Consider the following 16,267-nt stretch of genomic DNA (forward strand, 5'->3'; position numbering starts at 1 on the left):
GGGGGGGGGTGAGGGGTTGATTTTGTTTTAATGTGCGCATAAAAAAGTCAACTGGAAAGAACAACTCTTAATATCCTTTCTAGCGCTCTTTCACAATGTTGGGTTCTAAAGAAGTATTGCAACCTGGAAGTAGGTTGAAAGACATAAGTCACCAAGGAGTCACTTCTCTGGCTGGGAAAGCAGCAGAATCCTGAAGTAATGGGGACCCAAAGAGGTAAAGGAGAGAAAAGTAATTCCATCCAAACTTCCTTCTGTTGCTGCCTCTGTTTCAGCTCTCAGCTGGCTTCTTTAGCAGTTGAGAGAGAGAGAAAGAGAGAGATGGGACCAGGAGGCAGGGAAGATGTTATAGGGTATGTGCGGGTGGCTACAGATCAGCCCTGAATGCAAGGATCAGCCCCACAGCAGCCCCTGTACACCCAGATTGGGCCTTGTGCTGGCCCTACACCTCCCAGAGCACCCAATCTAATGCATAGGGCCATGCTATTGTTATTATTTTTTTAATTCTGGAGCCACATGCCTGCCTAGCCAAAGTGTAGCCTACTGAATAAGCTCAGTAACCTTTGTAGATGCTTTCAAATCCACACTGCCCAAAAAATATGATTGTCAACTGTGTGTAAATTTCACTAATCTGGCCAAAAATGGCAATTACATGGCTAGGTATATACCATTTTGGTGCAAAAAGTGAGTTAGGATTCTGACCTAAAACAGCAGTCGGCAAGCTTTTCAGATTGTGGGCCAGAACACCCCAGGTCAGGTCACAGGTAGGTAAGTGCTACAACCTGTCCACCACTGCAGCTTCTTTTCACTGTGGCACAGGTTAAGCTTCTGCCACTGCACTTTCTCTTTGCCATAGCACAGGAAAAGCTCTCACCACAGCATGGGAGAAGCCCCTGCTGCCAAATGCCATTAAAGCTTCATGTCTGTGGGCAGGATCCAATGACTGTAGATTGTGTCTGGCCTGTGCGCCCTTGATTGCCAACCCCAGGCCTAAACCAACAGAGAAAGCAAAGGAGAAATATAGTAAAAGCACCATCTGAAGTCTCCTATTAAGAAACCTCAAAATGTTCCATTCTGTAACCTAAGGGATTCTGGGAAATGATAAGCTGTAAGCAAAATTTTCAGACACTCGATGGGTACAAAACACCAAAAAATGTTAAAAGCCATTAGGCATACTATGTTAATAGAATGTTTCTTAGGGGAAGAGAGGAAGGACTCAGAGAGGAAATCACACAAGCCTGGGAATGACCAGGCAGAGGAGAGGGGACCTTGTCTTGCCTCTGCTCTTTCCTCCAAACGCTGATCTGGAGTTAGGTTAATCCCTACTGTTCTTGAATACCTCTGTATTCCAGCCTCAGATCAGTAATCAATGAATTGTACAGATACAGGTATCTAAGGAGAGATACCTGAGAACTTCATATGTATTTGATACTGCATTTACTCCATTCCAAGACAAGGTATTTTTCCCCCATTCATCGTGGGGAAAACAAAGCCTCATCTCCAAAAGGAATATCACAGCTAGGAGCTGTGGGAAGCAGCTGTGCAGGAAGCCTAGCTGGGCCAGGGCCAGGGATAGCATCAGCAGCATGCAGAATCTAGTCCCTGCCTGGCTCAGGTTCCCCCATCTCCCTTGCTGGCAGGGAGCCAGGCAGGGCTCTGTATGCTGCTGTTGCAGTCTCTAACCAGATGAGCTCCTGGTGGAGCAGCTGTTCACCGCTGGTGGAGCAGTCTGACTCTGTTGTAGCAGGCATGGGGGAGCTCCAGAGCCTCTCCTGTTCCATGCTAGAGAGCAGTACATGAAGAACTGCTGCAGTACAGAAGAAAACCCCCCACAAATCGCACACCGCTGGTTATGATGTATCACCCCTCCCTTGAACCTGTACGGAAAATCCTCAAAAAATTGCAACCCATACTAGACAGAGACCCTATTCTTAAAAAGATCTTCCCAGAGCCACCCATCCTAGCCTTCAAACAAGCACCGAACCTCGCCAACCTCATCACCAGAAGCAAACTTCCTCAACCCCAGAACACACCAAAAGGATCCAGACCTTGCCATGACAAGAAATGCAAACCCTGCCAACACATCTCCACCACCCCCACAATTACTACACCCCACAACAGAGCCATCAGCATCCCAGGATCTTACAGCTGCACCTCCACAAATGTAATATACCTCATCCAATGCACCAAATGCCCTGATGGAAAATACGTAGGAGAGACCAAACAACAACTGCGCACCAGAATGAATGCACACCGGAAATCTATCAAAGACAGAAACACTCAATTACCGGTGGGGGCACATTTCTCACAGGAGGGCCACTCTCTCTCCAATCTCTCAGTCCTGATTCTCAAGGGAAACTTACACAACACTTCCCAGAGATGAGCCTATGAGCTCCATTTCATCAACCTCCTGGATGCTAGAGATCATGGACTAAACATAGACATTGGATTTTTGATACATTATAATCTGCCTGGCAACTGACTCCCCAGCCCAGCCCCTGGCTTCTTTACTTTTCATTCCATCCAGGAAGAGCACACACAAACTGCTGAAACTTCCTTAGCCTGACGAAGGGTTTTTGAACCCGAAAGCTTGCTTAATAAATATTCTCCAACTATTTGGGTTGGTCTAATAAAAGATATCAAATTCACCCAAGGAACCTTGTCTGCCATTATTTTTTAAAGAATTCTGAATAAATCCCTTTAAAATGTAAAGACTATATTCTCTTTATACTGCCTTAATATGATCTGTATCAGGTGAGCAGTTTCAAATGATTACACCAGATAATACCAGATATTTTTATATACTGCTATTGTTCACAACTAAATGCAGCATAACAACATTCTACTAAAAGCCTTTTTTTCTCCAAGAATAACGTTTAAGTGGAAGATTAACCTTGGCACCAAATCCAATGCTATCAATTTGTTTACTGCAAGTGTTTTAATTCTAAAGCAGTCTCAAGAATTGAATAGATTTAATAACACATGTTCATTGGAATCTGCAAAACAAATAATTCCCTCAAGGTGAAAAACACAGTGAAATCATACCAAGCTACTTTATTATGTATAATTACATAATACATTCCATCCCCTTTGTAGAATTTTCTCAGAACTCTGAACATGTTGAGTGTTATAAGAAAAATATTTAAGGGAAAGCTTTACATAGCAACTAGAGTTTGGATGGAAAAGAGATCTTTCCATCTCCCAAAACCGAGATTTCAAAAATTTTCCAGCTTTATGTTGCTATAGAACTGAGAACTTGCAAAATTTTTCACTAAAAAGAAAAAAGAGAAAAACTCTCTTCTTGAAAACCAGACAGTCAGGTGCACTCATCTGGGATGTGAAAAGCCCACTCTGAGAAGCTCAAAGGGCACTTAGCATGCATTAATGAGTGTTAACATGCAGATACTCTCATTTTAAGTGCCCTTATTGTGGTCTAAGTGTAATGTGTTACTTCGCTCTTAAACTGCATCATCATCACATATAGGACAGTGGTGGAGGGACAATTTAACTTACAAATTCTTATTCATATAACTAGTTTCATTGGAGGTGATACAAAAACACCAATGGGATCAGCATGAATAAGAATGTTTGAAGGAGCTGCATGACATGCAGGTTTCCACTCTAACTTCATGGTGCTTTGCATAAAGTGCCATGAATTAGAATGACCCCACCAGACCCAACAGATGAATGTTGCACAACAGGGGGAGGGAGGAAATTGAGTCTGCCTGCCTATCCCATGATCGGGCGGACTGACCCCCAGCCACAATTTCCAATGCTGTCTGCAGAAAGGGAGGGGAGGAGGGAGAAGAGGAAGGGGGAACTGCAGGCCGGGGTTTGCTCATCCTGTACTAAAACCACAGCCTGCAGCTCCCTTCCCCTCCCTTCTTCCCCTTCCCTTCTTGCAGACAGCACTGAGCAGAGATTGACATTAATCTAAGGTGCTCTACTTTGGAGCACCATCATCTGATCCCTCATTAGATGAGGGTTAATTTGTCATGTGATCAGCCACTTTTAAAACACTCTGCAGCCATGCATGTGTATCATGGCATGGGTGCAGAGCACTTCCAGTTGTGATCGTACAACAAATGTCACTTCTGTCAGTGCCCTGAGTAAGTAAAGAGTGAATATTCAGATCCTGAACTTGCACCAATTCTACATGAAGCCCAAGGGTGGTAAGCATCAAGTCCCTCTGAGACAAATAACATATATTTAAAAGAAAAGAACTTTTTGGGGGGAAACATCTTCAGCATTAATTTGAACACTGCTTGCATACAGACAAGCAACCAGAAAAGAGAAGACTAAATTAGGGTATTACAAAACAAGACATTGTCTTGCTTAGAACCAGTAAGTATTGGCTGACAGTCAAGGCTAGGGATTTTGACTATGGTGTCTCAGTGCTCCTGCTGGGACTGAAACCCAGAGGCTCCAGATTAAAGGTTCTTGCCCCTTTGCTCAGGGTCAGACCAATCACTACATCTAGGATTAGGAAGGAATTTTACCTCATGGTAAAACTGATATGGATTGTGGGAGGTTTTGGCTTCCTCTGCATTGCAGGGGTGGGGGGACAAGGCCCTTTTCCTTGGATCTCTCAAGTGCATTTTAATAACCTTTTCTGTGGCAATAAACTGACAGCCTTCATTCCCCTACTTTACCTGTGGCAGACTAGGTGCCTTTTGGTGCTCTTGGGTAACATGCCTTGTAGTTGTGTGACAGGGTTGATTGTGTTGTTTTAGGAACAGGTTAGACAAGGGCGTATATGGAATGGTTTGGATAGGGATGATCCTGCCTTGAATGAGGATCTGGATGAACTGACTTCCAAAAGTCTCTACTCTGTAGTTCTATGATTCATGACCTAAATTATTAGTCACATCTAAAATTTTAGCTGTGTTGTTTACATTTTAGCATAAAATATTAGGTTATAGATTTAAACTTCTGAATGCCTATCAGAACCAAACTTTTCTCCCTTTTGATGCTCATCCATTACTTTATACATCTTCATTTAATGTAATCGAGCATTGATCACATCTAAGATGTGTAAATCAATTTTTTTGGCTAGAATATGGTATATAGAGACCTCCTGAAAATGGAATTGCATAGAAATACTACCAGAAAATTAATTATGAAAAAGAAGGTGCAGATAATGTAGTAATATTGTGTAATGCACCTGGAAAATTGAAGTAATTTTACATAAATCTCCCTTAAGTCCCAAATCTGCTGCAAAATGTTTACACACCTTTTTTTTTACCATGTAAAATCTATCATGTAGTAAAGATCTGATTTTAATCAACCACTGACTAGCAAAAGGACTTGTGAAAAATTATATTTTACTTTCTGCCCCAAAAATGTTAAACAAAATGTTAGCCATCCTGAACTCCTTCATATTCTTTTTGAACCTACTATATTTGTCAGGAACAGTCTGATTTAATACAAACCTCTAGACCCTGAGGGGCATTTATTATATTCACCTTAAAAATGAGCTTTACTGACTGTATATCTCTATGTCGAGGGAGTTTACTCTTGTATCACTCTGAGATTTAATCAACAAAGATTTCATGTTTTAATGTAGTGCCTACTCAGACACAGTAGATAAAATAAGTAATTTTATGAATAAGTAGAGACTCTTTCATTTTCCATTTTTTTTAACTCCCCCCCCCCCCCCCACAGTTGCTTTTTATTCTGGTACTGAAAACTGCATGCATTTAGTTGTAGTATCTCTAGTAGCGTATCAAGTGCATCACCTCTCTGTTCCATTATGCAAGTTTTCCAAGTATGCAGCCAAAAAATCACACCAGCTTTTCAACCCCAAAACATGACAAGTTCATGTCCAGTTTATCACCTACTTGCTTCTTTTTATATGCATTAGATATTTCTAAAGTGCTCATTATCTCGGTACATAACTATCATACTTTAACCTTTGGGGTATTATTGCATTCCATTTATGTCCTTCCCTTTTAGAAGTTTCATTAAAATATCAAAACCTGATTTCTCTTCTAAATGAATCTGGTATTATTATCCTGTTTTTCTAATTCTCTACATTCCTTTTACTTGTCCTCCATAGTATTATTAACATTTTTTTTTTACCTAATTAATATGCTACACGTGTGCTCTTCCAAGTCATTAACAAAAATGTTAAATAAAACCAGGTCTTGCACTGACATACCAGACAACAATCGTAATTCAATTTATGCCTTTTATCTTCATCCTGTGCCTATGCTCTTGAACCAATTTTCAGGCCACTTAGGCCACACAAAGGCATTATATGTTTCTACTAGGAAAAATTCTGTTCTCTAGTTAGAAACTACAAGCAAACAAGTGTTCATTCAATTTCTTCCATGAGAAACAGGCCCCCACTGGGATAAACATCTTCCAGGTGTTAAACTGGAAGGTCTCCCTTGCAAAAAAACACTTTTGCAGAAGTGAATGCTTCCCTCCTCGTTTGGTCTTAGACAAAGCCCCACCACTCCCCTCCCACACCGTATGGGAAAGGAGTAGAGAAGTTGCCCCTTGCCTACTACCTGCTCCTAGGGACCTTATCCTGGGGAGCAGGTCTGGGGGGTGCAGAGGGTTGTCTGCTGTTCCCTTATTCTGCTGAGAAGAGTTGAGCCCAGAAACTCTGTCTCCACGCTCCTTCCTCCCTAGACCAGGGTCCCCAGTCTGGGAAGGAGACAGGGGCTTTGCCCTCCTACTCAAGTCACCTCTGCAACAGGTCTGGGAGGAGATGAAAGCAACTCACTATGCAGTCCCCAGACTGGAATCACCCAGGTCTGGCAAAGACACAGAAAACAGGGGAGAGGGAACAGCTTCAGGCTCAAGATTTCCAGCAGTGAACATTTCTCAGAAATTTCCCCTTCTAAAAATGAATGCCTGTTCAAGGCCTTGAGAGCAGTCCTATGCAAGGCAATCTAATTCTTTTACAAGAAGAAGTTCAAGAGTCAGTTTGTCTGAATTCATTGTACCATACACTTACTGATCTCTTCTAATTCCCTAAGGTTATTATTTTCATATAGTGTAAAAAGGTCGGCAGTTCTGTCTGCTGACATATTCTTTCTTTTTACTTTTTTTTTTTTACTGTTGTTACTTCTGTCATCATCTAAGGCCAAAAGTTTCAAAAAACAGGTAGCTCAGGTCAGGCTTCTACATCCACAGTTAGCATTTTTTTTTTGAGTTTTGAAAATGACAGCCAGCTGCTACCACAGCTATATTTGGGTTAGCAATGAATATTATTTACATTAATCCCTTTTTCAGTTATACTTAAAACATGAAAAAGCCCATTACTTGGTGCCAAAAGTAGCTTCTTTCCATTTCTCTTATGTTACACAGTAAAGATTTAGGCATTCTGTCCTTGGAAGAATGTTTATTAGTTCCCTCTGGAGCTTTAGGAAGCTACAGTGTTCGTTGCAAACTGTTGTACTCCAATTTCATGTCAGGTTAGAGACTTATAAATACCATTTAAAACTTTTTACAGCATTTTCCACTGTTAAAATTGGAAGGGTGCACTACTGCACCTCCCAGTAAAGAGTATAAAACTGATAAATATCAGGTATTGGTTTATTTCAGAGGTGCACCAATACATCCGTCCAATATTGGATATCGGATTGTCACTGATATAAAGAAAATTGGCTGCATCAGAAATTGGCCTGATGTGGCCAATAATTTGGCTGATAAGTTCCCATGCATGCGTGCAGCTTCAGTACAGCATGCAGACAGCTCAGAGAGCTGTGTGCAGCTGGCAAGTCAGTTGTGAACAAGGGGAGGGGGGAGGGAAGAGGCATGGGGGGGCAGATCATCACCCCCATGGTGAGGGAGGGAGTGGGGTATGGGCTGGGGCAGGCACTGTCTAGCCAGAGCAGGGCGGGGCATGGGACAGACCCACGCCTTGCCTGGGGGGGTGGCTCCCACCCCGGGAGGGCATGGGGGGGGTGCTTGCCCCTGGGTCTGTGCGGGGCACGGTGGGTGGGCTGCAACTGTGGGCTGGAACCAAAGCTGCACCAAGTTCTTCTCAGTGGTGGCTGAGCTGGGGCAGGCAGCAGTGGTGCTGGGAGTGGGAGTATGGGGGGCGCTGCAGCCAACCCAAATTTGCCATAGCCCCCCCCGTGGTCCCTCCCTTCTGAATGCTGCTGCCACCTGCCCACCACAGCCCCAACCCAAATCCCCACCTCCACCCACATGCCAGGAAGATCTGAGGCTGTACGAGGCAGCAGTGCTGAGAGGTGGGGCTATGGGGGAACTACAGCAAAATTTGGGGTGGCTGCAGTGCTGCCACTGCCTGCCCCAGCCCAGCACCCACCAAGAAGAGCCCAGTGCAGCCCTGGCTCCCGCCTGCAGCTGCAGCCTGCCTGCCCTGCCCTGCCCCACACAGACCCAGGGCACATGCCCCCCCCATCATGCCCTCCCAGGGTGAGCACAGTGACAGGAATCCCCCCTGCCCCCGTGTCCCCTGGACAAGCCACAGCTCCGTCCCATGCCCCACCCCACCCAGCTGGGCAGCGCCTGCCCTTGCCCCATTCCCTCCCTCACCTCAGGGGGAATTGATCTGCCCCCCTCCCCTTCCACCACAACTAACTTACCAGCTGCATGCAGCTGTATCAGAAATTGGACTGGTATCAGGCAATAAAAATCGGCTATCAGTACCAACCTCCAAAATCTGTATTGGTATACCCCTAGTTTATTTTATTTCAGGTGGTTTGCTAGTAGCAATCCATACCTTATTTATGATCAGAAACAGTAAGGAAGAAAATGTATTCCGTGGTCTATACTTACCATGTACATTTGTACCAACTGTGAGAACTTACTCCCAGGGAACTGCAGACATGTGCCAAATTCTCAAATATGGATGTCTAACATCATTTATTGATATTTAGTGGATTTAGATTTATCAAGTATCACTATGCAAGCATATTTGCAAAATGTAGCCACTTAAATAAGAGGTTTGATTTTCAGAGGTCCTAGCTCTCTTTTCTGCTCTTGTCATTTTCTAAGACAGTCTTCCACTTTAAGTCAGATCAAGTTGCAAAATCCCTATATTTATGAGATCAAATCCTGGAGGAACTGAAAAGCCACAACTTTCATTTTCTGATCAATAGTGCACCAAAGTATGAAGTAACTACCTACAGCAAACCCAGCCTGGTACTGTACAGAACCCTGTTCTTTGGAAGAATTAAGAAGTGCTCCATTGACATAAAAGTTAATACCTTTCTCCTTTACTTCTTTATAGTATATGTACAGCATGGGAAAGAAGGCCAAAACTTGTAACAAAAATGCTATATATCTATCTTCATGGCTAGGGACAAAAGTTACAAATAAACCAGTTTAAGTGATCAGAAACTGGTTTAAACCTGTAACAAAACATAATTTAAATTTACTTAAACCGCTTAGAAAATGGCTAAAATGGGTTTAAGATAAATCTGGTTGGATGTAGTATCAGACTTAACTGATTTAGGTGAAACCAGTTTAGGGAACTTCTGTCCCAGACCCCTTCCTGGTTCAAATTAACTCACAGTCCCCCAGCATCCCACGATGATTGCAGCCCTGGCCTGTGCTGTCTGCTCAAGTACAGCAGGGTTGGTCCCACCCCTCTTCACCCTAGCCAGAGCAGTATCACTATTTACTGGCTAAGGGATGGGGGTAGGAAACCTGGCTCTAAATTCTAGCCAGGGTCTGCCTGGAGAGAGTGGAGCAGCCCCTCAAGTGTTTTACCATGCTAGGGGTCTGCCTGGAAGGGGTGGAGCAGCCTTTCAAGTCTTCTCCCAGATTCTGGCCTGGCCTGCAGGCTGGGGAGAGGTAGTTAAACCCCCATTCCCCTTCCAGTTCAGCCTGCCAGCCTGGCTGGCATCTGGCCACACCTCCTGCTCCTCTGCTTGAGTGGAGAGCAGGTGAAAAGCCAGGCAGGGGCTGCTGGGTTCCCTTGCAGGTGGTGGAGGGGGTTTAAAGCCCTCTCACCTCCCCTCCACTTCAGTATGCCAGCCTGGCCAGGGTCTGACCAGCCCCTCCCCCCCCCCACACACACACACTCTTCCACTCAAGCAGGGAGCAGGGGAAAAACCAGGAAGGGGTTGCACCCCCAGGCAAACCCTGGCTAAGGTCCAGGACCAGGGAGAGTTTTAAACTCTCTCCCTCCTGACCTTAGCCTGTGAGCCCCTGGCTTGGGTATAACCATGGCTCCCCCTTGAGCAGGGGGTGGGGTCCAGCTAGGGGCTGTCCCCTCCTCCCCCCAAGGTAGACCCAGGCTGCACAGTCCCATGCAGCCAGGGAGGACCTCCCCACCTCAGCCTGTGAGCCGCTGGCCAGGGAGTGGCCAAAACCCTGGCAGGGGCTTCCCCCCTCCCCTCGAGCAGGGAACAGAAGCCTTGCAGGGATGCCCTGCTCCCCCCAGGCAAACCAGAGTTGGGGTCCCATGTGGGTCGGGGGGGCGGTTTATGGCCCCCCTTCTTCTGGCCTCAGCATGCTGACCCCAGGCTGGGGCCTGACCATACCCCCTCTATTCAAGCAGGGACAGGGTAGAAAGCCTTGGAGGGCTTCTCTCCTCCTTTCCCTTTGGCAGTTGCTCTAGCACCCCGCAACTTCTCACCTGAACCACTGCAGGCATGTGGCACAATTTCTAGAATCAGTAGTGAATGTCTGCTCGCTTGTTCTCAGTTCGAGCTATGCAGTTTAGACTAACCTGCAAAGATTGGATTGATTCAGCCTCTGTTTTTTTGTCTGTCTGTACTTAGCCCATGGGAAAAATTCTGGACCTGAAAAAATGTGGTATGTACATTCCTCTGCCTCTCTGAAATCCAGCTGAATTACATCACAATTAACACCTGTTTCGGACTTGGCTAATGGGGCAGATTTTCAAATGAATTTATGTATCTCATAACCATAATCTTCCATTGAAACTAAGCATTTAAATAAGTTAAAGTGTTTTCAAAAGTCTTTGGCATGAAAGAGCTCTCTTCAGAAGCTGTGTTCTGTCCTTCTGCTGAAAAACTAGAGATTTCTTTTAGTTCTCAGAATTATTTTGAAAAACTGGGATTCAATCTTGCCCCTACTGCAATCAATGGATATGTAGCCATCTCTGATCTGAATCTTTGACGACTTTTGAATCTTGAATATTGGCCATGTGTTTTGCACCAGTTGACTTTACTATTTTACACCAGAAAGCTGTTGAAACTTAATATAAATACACAGAATCCTTTTACATTCATCGTTATCTTTCTATTACTCCAGAGTTCTATAATTTCACCCATAAATATAATCAGCCCTCTTCTACTGAATATACATTTGTGATTTTTTCATAGGAATTTTAACTTGTTACACTTAAAATGCTACCTGTTCATTTTTGGCATTTGTCTTGTACTAATGATTTGCTTATTTATATTTGTGTCTGGTGACTGTGTTCTGTAATCTCTTTGTGGATATGAATTGTACCTGTTGCACAAAGTAAAATACTTGAAGTGGTGTAAGCAATGTTTTACCTCTACATCCTAATTTAGTATGAGCAATTTATTTTAGTCATCATAAATATAAAGGTTTTTTTTCCCCCAGGGTATTCATGAAATGTGACTTTTCATAAGCACACAAATGTGCCCCTATATCCAATGTAACGTGATGGTATAACCTTGTATAAATAGCCTTTTCCCAGGAAATATATATATATTTTTTTATATTTCACATGACTCTCAGTAAATATACTGATCATCTTACCTACCTTTTCAAGACCTTCCTCCTTGAGGCTGATCACATCTAAATCAAAATCTGTCCTTAAGCCATTGGTTTTGTTAAAAGTTATCCTGCCTGTGAGGCCTTCCCAGTGGGCCTATAGAAAAAGAAGACAATAATAATTTCCATAAATAAGAATAATAGAAAGAACAAATTAATGTTTGAAAATGGGATAGTTAATTATTCATTACATTTAAATAATTTACCTTGTGGCTGGTTTTAAAAAAATCATTTCATATGCACTTCTGAGATTCTTAGGGTTCTTTGCTAATTAAACCAAACTTTCTTTAATCTTTCCACACAATTTCTTAAGAGCTCTCTATTTTAGCCCATAAAATGGTTTCACTTAGGGTGATAAAAGGATATTTCTATAAAAAGTTATTTCAATATTTACAATTTCCATTTTATTCCCTCCCCTATAGGCTGGCTTGTTTCTTTTGTCTAGGATGATGTCTTAAGAATATTTCATGTGTGGCTCAAGGTGCCGAATCATTAAAATCTCACTGGGACAACTGACATTGAAGACACTAGGGCCACCTCCAGATGCGCATGGCTGTGCACTATACTGCACATGCCATTGTTCTCTGCACCACAAGGGAGCAGCGGGGAGGGAGGTTTTTTTTGACTGCTGGATATCCAGGGGTCAAAAAATCCTGTGGAGAAAAAAGTCAGAGTGGTGCACGTGGCGGCAGCGTGCACTGCCCAAAGCCAGAACCTGGCCAGCTGGAGCTGCGCTTCGCTGCTGGTCAGGATCCGTGTGGCAGGATTTCCACTGCTGCAGTACTGCCTCCCCAGTGCTCGCCCCAGCCTCCCCTACCCCACCCGGGGTAACTTGTCCTGCCTGAGTGCGCATTGGGCATAGGCATCCCCAGGGAACAGAACCAAATGTCAATGCACAACGGGACATTGTCTGAATGACTACCTCTCAGAAGTCTCTCTCCTTTATTTAAAAATGCACAATATGTTATTTTCTCATGGCTTAGAGATGACATGTCATTCATAAGTGGTAGAGCCAAATTATAGCATCATTGATAATAGGACTATTAATTTGTATTTATTACATAGTCTCCATCACCTATTATATTTTTCAAAAGGAAGAGTTGTCCAAAGACCAGTTATTATCTTGAAAGTATGCATCACTAAAATAGTGATTTTACTGCCCAGATGTATTACTGATACCTTAGTATTTCATATGATGGAAATGGGAAATACAGTAGTGGCAGCCAGACATTTATGGGCCAAAAATACTGAATCCTGCGTAGTGCTGATCTTCAGTGTTCTAATAATCCATGATTGTATCATTATTACATTTTAAATAAAAATCCAGGAGAAACTGCCCTTCCATAAAAAAAGAAAACATGTAAATAATGGATATTTATGATAGAAAACAATCCAGGGACAAACAGAATAAACACCAGAAAACAAATAGGAAAAGTTGGCCTGGATGGGACAGGAACACAAGCCAGAATTTAATTGTTGTGTTTTACATATTTGCTTCTATGATGGTTTCTAACATCACAGAACTGTCAACCAAATATTTCTTTTTGTTTGTCTGTAGTGCAGATCTGTCACTCTTTTGTATTTATTTTATATTTATAAATTGTTCCCAATTTCTCCTGCAGCAGGAAGAGTTTCAGCTACATATACTGCCATGACTGCAAGTTTCCCCACATACCAAAAAGCAGAAAGAGACCCACCTGCTAGGAAAAAAAAATCTGAATCAGAGCAGAATGAGAATATGAAGAAAGGGAGGAAAAGTAGGGAAGCAGAACATATTTTATTAGTGACATACCTCTTTAATGAGACTCATAAAGCGGGTCCCAAAGCGCCATGGCTTGTGCCGATTACACTGTAATGAACTGACAGTCATCTGTGGGAACTGCTGGACAGCCACTGACACCACATGAACTGCATCATACATTAAAGCAGCATCCGTCTGAAATTAGAATGAAATCAGTGCAGTGAACATAAAATTGAATGACAGGAATGAGAGGGAAAAAAATTCTGTCCTGCTGTTCAATACGATGCAAAGAGAAAACAATTTGACTGCTTGTGCAATACTGTCAAAAGCAACCTGGTTACCAAGTTCATACACCAGAAACGTCAAGCTCTTCAGTCTCAGCTTTTCTTTTTTTAATCCTGAAATAAGGGCCCAATTACCAGCTATCCACAGCCATTGTGGAGCACTGACATCTATGATAACTTGTTTTTATATTAAAAAAGCTGTACCTTAGGAGCCTGTATAAATCACACTATACATGTATATGTCAGTGAACAAGTTTTTCCCTTGACTGAGAAGAATAATGACAAATTAGCAAAGGCCTCAGCTAAAAAGTACAGAGAGCATAGAAATATCCATTTATTTCCATTTTATAATTATGGAAAAAAATAAAATCTCAAAGGTGTTCAGCATATTTGCCAATCACTTTTTCAGGTGTAAGCATAATCCCTAGGGTTGACTTGACCAATATCCCCTATAAATGAGAGAATTTAGAATTACGCTGAAACACAGATGCATCATTTTAATTGCTATCTTGTGTCCTTTGAAATAAACAGTCTGTTCAGACCCAGAATAGATTAACTAGTCTTGTTCTACCAACAGTACTGAGCCAGCTTCTCAGTATATTCTGTAATGATGTTTTAAGAAACTAATATGCCTCTTCTACTACACCTGATAAACAGAGGAAAGCCTTGCCACCAAAACAGAAGAAGACTTCACAGACTCAGCTGGTACAAATGAACTCTATGCCATCTGCTCAGTATACCTTAGAGGAAAAGGACCTATTTCCCCTTCTCATTCACATAATTAGTGAGCTGTGAAATGAGTTCTTTAATGGATAGGAAACCTGGAGATTATTGCACTTGTCACAATACAATACAATGCAGTACAAAATGAGCTTATATAGTGCCTTTCATGCAAATGCATCCCAAGGCACTTTACAATAAAACTAAACATAAAAATGCAAAAGTGTTCTGCCATTATGGATCATAAGCTAGTGTTAAAAGAGAGAATATACTTTTAGATTTCAATTGGTCTCCTGAGGTGACATTGCAAAATTCACACAGGAATAAATCCCAATTTTAAAATAGCCAGTGCACTGGTTTGGGAGATGATCTTAAGCAGCTAGCAGGTTTGTATGGAGACTGCAACCCAGAAAATACACAGGTCCCAAATTGCTCACTACTTTCCAAGTCATTAGAGAGCTTTTAAGTGCAAATTGATATCTGACAAAGAGCCTAGGAAGCTCCCAAAAGCTGAAGTAACATGCTGAGTCTGCTTTATATGAGTTAAAATACTGGTGGCAGCATTTCATACAAGTTAGAGTCTAGACAACAGTCTATCAAGTTAACCATAAAATAAAGTACTACTTATTGTTTTGGCTCAGAAATGCATGCACTGTGGTCTTCTGCTAACTAACTACATTCCTCTGACTAATGAAGAGAAATGTTGCACACAGATCTCCCATAGCAATTGGTAGTCAGAATTCTTTCCACAGTGACCATCACTGTTTTCATCAGAGTTGGTAGCCATGTTAAAGTCAGAAAGAAAGCAGGACAGGATGGCACCTTAGGGACTAACTGGTTTAAAGAGACAGCTGCCCTCGCATTCCCCTGGCATACTTGAGGTACCTTGATGACATTACCTTTATGGGGACACATGGGAAGAAATTACTAGGGAAAAAAATCTACTGGGAGTTTAGTAACCATTCCTCCATCATACTAACTCTTCAATACTCCACCCAGAAAATTCATTTCTTGGACACCATTGTGAAAGTTTGCAATGTTTCACAGTGTATAGCTGGCCTCTATAGCTATATCACTAGCTTCTGTCCTAAACATGCCAAGAGATGTATCTTATAGGACCAGGATGAACACCTTAGGGATCTAGAACAGGTTTCCTACACTTAGGGCTCACATACATGCCATAATTTTTGCCCTTTCATGTGCTGCAACAGTGTATCTGTTTGCACAAGCAGGATATGCCTATGTTTTAAATTTCTTTCTTGTGCATTAAACTAAAACTCCTCAGATATAGTTTGGTTTGGCTCACTGGGAATTAAAGCATCATGTCCATGGATTTGTTGCATGCAAAAACAAAGGCACTCAGAGACATGCAATGAGCTTCTTTGTCCACCAGATGGCATTGTAACTTTTTTGTCGTTCACCCCTTCAAATTGCTTTTGCTTTCAAATTGCTTCCACTCTTTTTTTCTTGTGTGGCTTTTTTTTCTTCTTGTTTGCTAGCTTCCTGCTTCCACAGCTGTGTGGCAGGTCATAGGCACCCGGTGGGTGGGGGGCCCCAGGCCAGGGGTGCAGCACTGGACTGTCCTGCTCTCCTGTGGTGCCAGCCAGGGACCCGGCTTAATTTGCTTGAAAGCCTATTGCGTGTAAACACAGATGTGATACTCCAAAATAAACAAGTTTAAGTTGTATAAACCCATTTAATTTAATGAGGAATAAAACCTGTGGTGTCTACAGGCACCATTAGAGAATAATCCCAAAACCAGCTATGCAAATCATCGGAGCCAGACTCAGATCCTGCTCTGACCCACTATGACACCATCCCTGTG

General features: G+C 42.6%; 1 protein-coding gene across 1 annotated transcript in view; it reads right to left on the minus strand.

Annotated features, from left to right (window-relative positions):
• The window catches only part of LOC102371662 (glutamate receptor ionotropic, kainate 2), a 676,963-nt gene that overhangs the window by 321,806 nt on the left and 338,890 nt on the right, over positions 1–16,267 (minus strand). The window contains exons 7-8 of the mRNA XM_006027905.1: positions 13,490–13,633; positions 11,687–11,794 (exon numbers count right to left, since the gene is read on the minus strand). Of these exons, the coding sequence (XP_006027967.1) occupies positions 11,687–11,794; positions 13,490–13,633 (252 nt within the window). The remainder of the gene's footprint in view (positions 1–11,686; positions 11,795–13,489; positions 13,634–16,267) is intronic.

This window comes from Alligator sinensis, unplaced genomic scaffold (genome assembly GCF_000455745.1).
Source record: "Alligator sinensis unplaced genomic scaffold, ASM45574v1 scaffold394_1, whole genome shotgun sequence".
Lineage (NCBI taxonomy): Eukaryota > Metazoa > Chordata > Crocodylia > Alligatoridae > Alligator > Alligator sinensis.